This window comes from Colias philodice, chromosome 11 (genome assembly GCF_061535455.1).
Source record: "Colias philodice isolate Cphi_HAF_F1 chromosome 11, ilColPhil1 Martin Lab GWU primary, whole genome shotgun sequence".
Taxonomy (NCBI): domain Eukaryota; kingdom Metazoa; phylum Arthropoda; class Insecta; order Lepidoptera; family Pieridae; genus Colias; species Colias philodice.
In genome coordinates, this window is record NC_143096.1 from 6,406,460 (window position 1) to 6,417,355 (window position 10,896).

A 10,896-nucleotide genomic window follows, 5' to 3' on the forward strand; every position below is an offset into this window, starting at 1 on the left:
GTTCAATCGATTCAACAATGAAGCTAAGCTATTCATCTTTATAACTCATCCCGACCTCTCTGAGAACATTTTTCATTATTCAAATCGATTTTACTGAACGATAGAACTTAGAAGATATGAACACGATTGTAGAGATGAAAATAATTGAGTGAAACAATTTTTGTATCGAGTTATAGCATTATTACTTTTATCGGTTCCGCTACTTTTTTCCTAAAATAAGTATCCATACATAATTATAAGACCTTAAAGTATGTAATTTTAAAGAGGAAGACAAAAAATTAATGGACACGATTTCATGTAAATTTTCCTCGGTATAATTGTTTAACACCACTTTGTTTAACATTTCTATGTACTTGACAAATATGTTATCATTTAATTCATGACTACGGTCTACGTTTTTTATTTTTGTTGGTTTATCATAATCCCATGGTAATTCTAACACTCTTTAAACAATTACCCTTCCATTTGTAGAACAATTCTTGTTAATTTTTCGGTCAAAATATTTTGTTGTTTGTGTACATATGTACACAGATTACTCCTTTGATAATATGACAAAATATTTAAGACACTAAGAATTTCTCGAATCCATGTTAAATAAAATGCATGCAAGTTGGCACTGTAAATATTGTGGTAAAATATCTGATGCGCACTTAGTGTAGGGCTATTTTTGTCCGATTTAAGGTAATTATGACTTCCTATAGTGAGCAGCAGTTATCTTGTTACGTTCGTGCCGTTGCTGACAGGTTTAGATTGCTTGCTACAGCCTACAATGTATATCTACGTAACATGTACGGTAGATGGTAGCATGCAAGACCATCTATATTGGAAAATTTATGCAAGTTGTGTAACTTGTTAATAAGTGCTGCATAATTTTGCATGTTGTTATGATATGCGAGGTATATATATTTTTTGCTAAATTTGGCACCAACTTCAGTCGAAGAAATTGACATTAGCTTAATTAAATATTTGATTTATGAAATGAAGTAATCCAAACTAACGATTTTATTCCTGTTTGATCTTTCTTTTAAAAATAAACCTTTTCCTCGTTTTATTAAACTATATTATTTACGCTATAACTTATATTTTTGTTCAAGCTTATTCAGTTTTAGTGTGAATAAACAAAAAATAGAATATCTCGACATCATTGGACTTTTCGTCTTTTACAGACGATTCATGGTGTGATGTCTGAACAATAGAATACCTATATAGAAAATTTTAAGTCAGAGTTAACATTTATATTGTGGCAAAAGTTGCCAAAAATACCAGACCACGAATTGTATAAAATTATTATTCGGTGAAAATTCGCTAGCGTGGCAGTATGCAAACATGCTCGAAATGTCACATAGCCATATAAATAATTTTTGAGTGAGGTAACGAATAAAAGATACCATTACTTTTTTTTATGCTTTCAAGGAATAGCACGTGTAAAAGTAGCACATTATTTTAAATTGAATAAAATAGAAGATATACCTAGATATGATAATCAAACGTGGGTAGGTTGCATTTAAAACAGATACCCAGGCAACAGACAACAAACTACAAACGAAACATGTTAAGTATTTTTTTTTTCAGATTTTTTTATGTTTGAGTTTGAGTTTGAAACTATTAAATCATTAAATTTGTCAAAATAGTATTTGATTATTACATGAAGGTGCTTTAAGAATCCCAAATTCATCAATTCATCACTAAGGTGTATATGTACATAGGTGTGTAACAGTGTACGTATGTATATTTCAACTACAAATAAAACACAAACATAAAGCGATACTTAACATTTATTTTCATTTCTCACAACATTTATATCTTAATGTCTAAGTTCGTCATCCGTCTCAACGGCTTCACAGCTATGATACTTTGAAGATGTATCGGGACAAGAGTCAGCTACAGAGAGATCGTCAGACGAAGCTGCTGGTTCCTCATGAGCAGCTAAAGGGATCAATTCCTCATCACCTTCTGGAAATGATGCGGCTACACCATTCCTTTTTGCTAAAGTGGGTACGGTATTATCTACGTCCCGAGACCAATAGTCGGGAATCAGATTTTTTCCTGAAATATGTTTATTTATTTGTCAAATTGGTTTAAAATTCTTGATGGTTCGCACATATCTGTTATGGAAATTGAATAGGTGAACTGTAATTTTAGTAATTAAATTAATGGAAGTGGCAAGTGCGGTGAACATTTAAGTGATTCAATTAACGTGTAACTGTAGCAAAAGCAATAAAATGTTTTACATTATTTATGGTAATGAATTTAAATAACGTATTCACATGATAATGATTATAATATTACACATTAGTAACATATACAGCTACTTAAAAACAGTACCTGTAAAGGAAATATGTCTAGATTGGCAGAAACATTAAATAAAAACTACTAGTTGTATATTTTTAGAATGTTAAGATTAAAAAGTTTTCCGATAAATTCATGCTCAGTGTAGTTACAAACTATAAAACTGGAGTAATGCGAAGTTTAGAGAAGACTTTCACAAGATACTTATACATCGCTACAAGTTTTTAAAGTTCTCGCTGGCTATAGTCAGTTCAAGGATGCATTTATTATAAACAATATGCTATTGCCTTGTATCGGCTTATGGCCAAGGTTTTGATTGAATTGGTTGTGTTCTAAATGTTGCCAAGTGGGGACAAATGTTCCGCAATTTATGTCGCGAGGCGCATCGTGACACTGCCAGACGGCTCTGAGAACTTTATTATGTAATGGAGACGTCAATTTTATGGTTCATCGTCCTCGGCAATATAAATGAACTGTACGCAAATTGTATAAGTACGAAGTACATATAACCATGAGCATCTTGTGTATTTTAGATTATATTTTGGCCTTGACGCAAAATTTGTCCTAGATAAAAATAAATGTGTTTATTTCAATGAAGGAAATAGGTATACTAGAGGTATATTATTATGATTGTGATATTTTTAACAATAGAGAAAAGTTGACTTTATCGTTAATTTTATACGTTAATTATATATCTCTAGTCAATTCTTTTTTTTTACGTAGCATATGGATGGAAATATTAAATTCAGGTGCCATTTTAATATTCAAAATAATTATAACAAAATTTGTATTTCAACCAGTGAAGCAAAAATATAAACCATCCATATTGTATTTAAATATAGAGTATAATTGATGAAACTCACTGGGTCGTTTTTCCGGCGGCACCGGTTGTACGGTAGTAGGCGGCGGCGGTTTGCTGGCCGAGCGCAATTTCCTCGGGCTGCGGGCTAAAGCGTGCGATATACTCGGCAATCTTATATCTAGATGGGAGCCCCTTTCAGTTACAATCTTGTTGTTCATGGCGTAAAGCTTTGTGGTTATATCGCGAGCGATCAATGTGGTCACCACGCTAGCTAAATACTGCTCCTTGACGAACAAATATTCGAGAGAACTTCGCTGCCAGTACACGTAGCGGCATGATGACGCTGCTACTATCGACACCTAAAAGGCAATTACAAACAATCTCGCTTCAATGTACAACAAAAACAATCGCTATGAAAACTTTTGTTTTAACGAAGAGCCCCATTGAGAACAACGCGCGGATTGCATAAAAGTGCATCAGTTTTAATGTGGCTTCATTTGTAACGTGTTAAGTCTCTTTGCTGAACTTTGTTCACTTACGTAATGAAGAGTACCTATCTGTAGCACACATACTGTTTTTCACTTTAATAAGTATTTTTTTTTATTTTACCTACTACAGACAATATTTCATTGTTATTCCTCATATTTGTTTGATCAATAAAATATTTATTGATAAATGATGCCCAAGTTACGGTTGAGTAGTCTTTGAAATTTACCTACCTATGGGGAAAATATAGACTCTTTACTCCTTAACATCTTAACGAATTTTAATAAGAAAAATTACTTAAAAAAATAAAGTAGGAAGCTTGTTACTTTAATCACCCTCTAAGCCAAGCACCTCTCCGACTCACAAACCGTTTGGTCTTGAGGTTGAATCGTTGTTAATTTTACGAGAAGTGGACTTCACTTCAAATATACAGAATTTTAATAAATACATTAAAAAATTATGGTCTGGTGTTTCGTATTTTACCAAGGCTTTTTTCGTTGATTTATAAACACTTAAAAACCATTTCTTATTATCTATCAGAAAAATAAATAAAACTTATTGCAAATTAAATTAAGTTGTCACTCTCGCTAGCGTTTAGCTACTATTATGTATTCTGTGCTCTCGCAATGATGTGTAACAATGTTAACAATCGAATTAGGTAAAAAATATATCAGAATCATAATTTTTATGAAATGAATGTACCTACCTAAATAAATTTATACGTCTGTGGCTAATATCATAGCGGATGAAGGAATTTTAAAGGAAATTTCAGTTGGTTAGATGGTGTGTAAAAAATTGTCTTCGTTCCTTCCAGTAAAAGGGTTGCCCGCAAAAATCCAATTAAAGGCCAAGGATGTCAGTAGACAGCAAGTAAAAAAAGAACATTTCCCAAGAAAATTTATGGGCCGTTTTGGGTGCCAGTTTCTGTAAAAGTTCACAGTTACTCATGTTTAATCATATTTTGGGACATTTTACATCCGTTTCCGTTAATCACTTATTAAACTATAGTTACATAAAAGATACATATTTCATATATATAAAATGTTCCGTCTATGTTATATTCTCTAAATACTCAAAGTAATCGCCAATTACCACAGCCATGTCGTGTAAACATTTCATTTACCACAAACAATATGGCAAGTATATGTCTAGCACATTCGAAAGTGTTAAGAGTTCATCGATATTTAACCTAGTTTCTTGCATTTATAGCCCCTTCGGCTTTTATACCGCGGTATCAGATCGCAATTAGGTCAACGAAATGGGGTATGTAACGTGGCATTTTCTAATGTATCAAAAAATGATAGGCATGTGGAGAGTTACGTAGAGCCAATGAAAAATGTAGATTCTTAAAATTTTTCTCTTTTTGCCGTCGAATAATACCTACCCTAGCAATATTTATTATGTTTCTTCACATTCTTTTAACATACTTTATGCTCAAAAATCAAAACATATTGCAATTAAATGCGGCTATTACGAAAAATCTTAAGATCAAGTCTAATATAAATAATAATTCCGTCCTTTAAGATTTTGCATTCGAATTTGCCCATTAAGTATTGCATGATGACCTACTACCATAATCAAAATGCTGTAAGCACTATATTTTTCTTTATCACAGCAATTATTTTCAATTCGCTTCTAAGAATAAATTAATAACCAAATAAAATATAGAACAAACGTGTCAAGCGTCAGTAATAGAATAAAAGCAAATTGAACTTCCTTATATGTACATAGTTTATAGAGGACCCTTTCATATAGAGCGGGTTGAAGCGTAACATTTAGGCAATGTAGGTCATTTGAGAGGTTAGTTCGTCACGGTGTTAGAGCCACTTCTGCTCTAAATAATGACGCCATTAAAGTGACGTGTGTGTTTCCCACATTGCTCAATATAATGAGGTTATGATATTACATTATTATGAATATGCTTATACATAATTTATTTACTTAGAAATCCTGCTTCGTTAAAATTGTTTGGGAGGTGTGCAACTTTAACTGTTACCTTTTTTTATTTTCTGAAGGAGACTTTTTTGTTTTTTCCATTATATGTATGTATATTGCTTAAACAGAAAACCCTATCTATACATATAATAAATCTGTAGAAGGGTCAATTCTGTACATTGAAAATATTGAAAAAATAAATAGTAGGGGGTGTTACTGGATCGATACCAAACCCAAATATGTGATAAAAAAAATTTTTGTCCGTCTGTCTGTCTGTCTGTCTGTCTGTCTGTCTGTATGTGAAGGCATCACGTGAAAACTAACGGTTCGATTTCGATGAAACTTGGTATAATTATACCTTATTATCCTGGGCATAAAATAGGATACTTTTTATCCCGGAAAAATACGTAGAAAAAAAAAATCTTAATTTTTCCGCGCGGACGGAGCCGCGGGCGGAAGCTAGTAGTATACTATAGTCATTATAATTGGAGAAATTGCAAAATTTAAACTTTTGGAATCACTTGGTTGGTCAGTTGTGGAACAGTTTACATAAAGTCCATTTTATTCAATCCTATTAATTAGTGTGAGTTCCGTTAGGAAATATTGCTTCTAAATTGGCAGGAAATAACGCAAAAGTAAAGAGCTATTCGTGCAAATATGAATTCCAGCAAAGAGGCTTCAAACGTTACATAGAATAGCGGGCATAAATATACAAAAAGGAATTAAGGCCAGCACACACTCTTATAGCTTGGTTACTTAACAATTACAATAAGGGCTAAATGAGCTCAACAATAGTGATGTAAACATTGTTTTTTTTACCGTTACAACGTTTAAAATAATAAACAGCTTTATTCCTCTTTTTACCTTTCTTGCTTAATCGCTTCATTTACGGCCGCGGCGTTGATAAAGTTGAAATAAAATTTTTCGATTTCCGTGCAAAAGATTCAAAGGTGAAATAACAGGAGGATAAATTATAAATAATGGATTCGGATAAAAACGACGAGCCTCAGATCTGTTTTCCCAAGGGGTATAACCGAAGTCTGTACTCAGCTATAATAATCCATCAGTGGAATTGACGTTAATATTAACTCTCCAAAGAGATTATGGCTTAAAATACACAATATCTATCGTTGTCAAGTTTGGTAGAATATTGATTTTTTATAGATGCTTGTATATGATTCGCAAAATAAAATTTACCATTAAACTACATTATAAGGTGTATAATGATTACTCTTTTAAATTAGCAAAATCTCATCTATCGTCTATCAGAAATTTGAACACAAAAGCCTGCGAAGATCAGATAAACTACCTAAGTGGTACCTAAATAAAAATATACATATGTTATCCAAATAACAGTAGACATTTATTCCTGATATTTCAAATAAAAAACAATGCAAACGATTAGCTCATTTTTATAGCGGGTAGTTAAAAAAAACGTGTAATACAATTATTATGTATTACAAACCGTATTCTTTTTTAAATTACCGGCCCGCGGACGGAAAGAAAAAAGAAATTGTAAATGTAAGGTTACGAAACTCCGATGCAACTAATCTTTGTCGTTCTACTTAAAATGGATAGGTTTAGTTACTTAAAAGCACTGCATCAATTAATCATTTGTTTCAAAAACTTGGCGGCATTTTTTAAATGGCGTGTCAACGTCCGCGTGAATTTACAGCGTGAATTTTTTTAATGCTTGATATTTGTGATTTTCAGAATACAGACTGCAGTACGTAAGCTGCATTTATAGTTTCAAGATTGTTTCTAAACCAATTCTATTTTCTTCATATACCTATTTACTAAATTTATATAGAGTGAGACTGAGGAAAGAAATTATTGGGTAAAATAATATTAGATTTCATATTCTTACTAAGGAAAGATCAACAATATAGTACGAACACCGAAATTTTATGACCTTGTTTTGAAAAAGTTCAAGAGAAACGTCCTCGCAATGAAATCGACCTTTGACAGGACAATGCCTCAGGGGTGAAAGTTAGGTCATCCGTTGTAATACAGACGTTGAACTTCACCAATTTTTGAACTAATTCAGGAAATTGAAGTTATAAATGACATTAGAATTGTACCTAAACGCGATTAATTTGCGATAATAATTATCTCTGACTTATGATTTAATTAGGTATGTATATACCTAGGTATGTTTGTAGAACATATTAATTAATAATGATTTAAAAAAGAAATTTAAAATAAAATGATTACTTATTGCTTTATTGTCAAATCATTAAATAATTTAATAGACTACCTATGATTTGTGTTCTGAATTCTTACAGAAAGTTCAGCGGACCGGGATAGCGGCCGAACTAGCAAAAAGTTATTACCATACCCTATACTTATGCATATTAAAATTAACAGATATGTAAGAAATCAATATTAAAGCATTTTTCAGAATGTATGATTTATTTATATAAGGAATAAATACATAAATGTGAGGTATTTTTCGCCCTTACCTTAAATTTTTCATCAATCGTAGCTCTACTAGACTCGAATTCAGGTGAGTCCAAAAATTCACACGGCAATATTGGATGAAGAAATTGGTGGCCGCTCATTACATTAACCTGTTATAATATAACATTTATTTTAATATACAATAATTTGTCTAAATAATGATTTAATCTCTTTTCTTAAAAGTACACATCAGCAAGATAGAGCATAAGCACAGGAAGGATAACAGGAAGAAAACGAATATTTGTTTTTTCAAGAAAAATGCTTACGTCATTTTTATTTTATCATCATATTTACTTAGTTAATATATGTGCATATGAAAAATATTGTTTACGTGCAGGTATAAAATAAATATCTAAAATTTACGATGTCTATTCTGTCTGTATGGACGTGCATATCTAACGTGACATATTATGTTTATGAATTTCGGATAACTTGCTCCATATAGTATAAGAGAAGCTCATCTAATTGATATAATATAGAAGAGCAAACATTGGCACGTGCAACCACAAAAATTGTTTAAAATTCACTCGCTGTGAAACGATCCATATTACAAGCGAACCATTTGCATAATTTGTGGAAGCACGATACGAGCTGTACGAAGTAAATTATTCTCTTAAGATAGCTGTAAGGTAATAACCAAATGGTAATGGGGGTTTCTTTGCTTTATAAATTGCGATTCAACAAGTAAGCAATGTTCGGGATTATGATTTTATGTATCACTCGGATAGGTAGGTATAATGGGTAGGAAGTAGGACTCTACCCACTGCTATTTTAGAAGTGAAACTCCTTTAAACGCTTTGAGAGTAAAATTTCAAGCTCGCATCATGGTAATACCGTCATGTGTTGGAGTAAAGCGACGATTTTGGTATCTTTGAATCCAATTGCCAATAAAGTTTCACTTCTGACAAATGTGCTAGCACACATGCTCTTTTTTTCAGTTAATTTACTGCCTAATTGGGGATTACAGTTTATTTCATTTCACGTATTTAGTTACGTACTTGCTTCATTGACTTTTATTTCCGAATGAAAAATAAAAATCCATACTAATATTATAAATGCGAAAGTAACTCTGTCTGTCTGTCTGTTACTCAATCACGCCTAAACTACTGAACCAATATTCATGAAATTTGGTATGGAGATATTTTGATACCCGAGAAAGGACATAGGCTACTTTTTATCCCAGGAAAATGACGCAATCCCGGAAATCCCACGGGAACGGGAACTATGCGGGTTTTTCTTTGACAGTGCGGGCGAAGCCGCGGGCGAAAACCTAGTATTGAATAAATGTTTCAGTTTCTGATAGCTCTATATAATTGTACATATTATTTGTGTGTCAATATTAAACTAGTTAGTTTAAGTTTAAGAGATCAATATCAACAATAATAAGTTAATTAAGTTGAGGATCTCTATCAAGGACGATAGCGGTTTGTGGTTTAGTTAAGGTCGAAGTTTAAGCATAGTATGTAGCCCAATTATTTTCATTATCGGTTTATTTATGACTGATTATTGGAAGTAAGTCTTTGTAGGTATTTCGTGACAGAAATATTCAGAAGGATATAAATGTGTTATATCTAATTATTCATAGATATAATATTTCAATAACTATGATGGAAATCTTGAAAAGAAAAACTTAAAGGAAGAAAAACCTTCTTAATTAAATACCTATATAAATACATATACATTTCCCGTATAAGTATAAAAAGGTACTCTGTGATATACATATTGTATTTCAAATGAATCTTATGGGAGAAAAGGGTATGTATTATAAAAAAATGTTTAATGGGAATTAAATGGTGGAAGATTCTACATGCCACTTACATAAAAAATGTGTAATTTTTAATACTAAAACTTACCTTTCCAGACAACAATAAGCCAAGTCTGTCCGTCTTAGTAAGGTTTTGCATGGCGTAAGCTTCACCAGCGTGAAGCGACATTACGTGAGCGAAGTCAGGAGATACCATGCGTTTAAATTGCAATCTAGATACCTATTTCATAACATAATAATTAAGATTATTTTTATTCGCAATTTAAAAAATTGTGGGTAATTAAAAATATTTTACCTTAAATGGTTCAAATAGTGTGTGATAGACTTCTTCAAGTTCAGGATCGAACTTTACCGGTCTCATTTCATATACTAAATACACGACTTGAGCCAAATTTAGGAAAACAAAACCAAAATTCCATGAGAATGCGTCTGGCGAACATATGACGTGCCAAGCCCAGACTGAATACAGCATAAAACCTGGTATACAAGAACATTCTTAGTCCACTAGCCATTTTATAAATATTCCCAAATAATAAGTATATTAAAGGTCGAACTTACCAAATATTAGTATTGTATGCATCCATAATTGTCCCTTCTTTGTACTTGGAGCACAATAAGATGCTACAAATAGCAAATTTGAGAGCTGAAACATTATTTCTGGTAAAAATTTTCTTAGTTCCATATACCATAATTTTATATTTACCTACATGTTTTTTTTTTCATAATACATAGTTTAAAACTTATACCTGGAATAATGGGTGCTGTGGAACTCGCCACAATGGACACCACGGCCAAAACCATGGACCTGATAAACATACCAAAAACTTAACCTGGGCTTTGTGTAAACTATATTAATTATAGGTGAAAATAATAGATGATTAAATACCTGAAGGCATTGTGTAATTTATGGATCCCCAATCATGTAGAGAACCATTTTCTCTTGGCCAAGTGAAGTTGTATTCACCTATTTCTAAATACTCAGTCTTCGATTCCGATAACCCTCTGTGTGACATATTGATTTATCTAAATGAACACTTTATATAACCTACAAACACAAAAATATAGTTTAAACATAGGAATGTCATTCGCGCCCAAATCAATAACATCCGCTTTTCCATTTTCCGAACTTGAAGGCTGATCAACTAGCGCCATCTAGATC

At 32.1% G+C, this 10,896-nt stretch overlaps 2 protein-coding genes across 2 annotated transcripts in view; one reads left to right on the forward strand and one right to left on the reverse strand.

Moving 5' to 3' along the window:
* Nucleotides 1–10,896, forward strand: part of dib (Cytochrome P450 302a1, mitochondrial) — a 114,616-nt gene that overhangs the window by 41,661 nt on the left and 62,059 nt on the right. The window lies entirely within an intron of this gene.
* On the reverse strand, nucleotides 1,776–10,826 carry LOC149484641 (popeye domain-containing protein 3-like). Its single transcript, XM_089700372.1, has 8 exons — nucleotides 10,624–10,826; nucleotides 10,484–10,542; nucleotides 10,296–10,380; nucleotides 10,033–10,214; nucleotides 9,826–9,957; nucleotides 7,975–8,082; nucleotides 3,153–3,450; nucleotides 1,776–2,046 (listed from the first exon to the last, which is right to left on the reverse strand). Exons 1-8 carry the CDS (start codon nucleotides 10,748–10,750, stop codon nucleotides 1,805–1,807), a joined length of 1,233 nt encoding a protein of 410 aa, XP_089556498.1. The 5' UTR covers nucleotides 10,751–10,826; the 3' UTR covers nucleotides 1,776–1,804.

Bases quoted from the DNA above. Each gene is read 5' to 3' on its own strand.
- LOC149484641 (XM_089700372.1), bottom strand. From the start codon at position 10,750: ATGTCACACAGAGGGTTATCGGAATCGAAGACTGAGTATTTAGAAATA. The intron at 10,381-10,483 runs GTATAAGTTTTA...ATAATGTTTCAG, and splicing joins CACAGCACCCATTATTCCAG to CTCTCAAATTTGCTATTTGT. The intron at 3,451-7,974 runs GTAAGGGCGAAA...ATTGCCTTTTAG, and splicing joins CGATTGATGAAAAATTTAAG to GTGTCGATAGTAGCAGCGTC.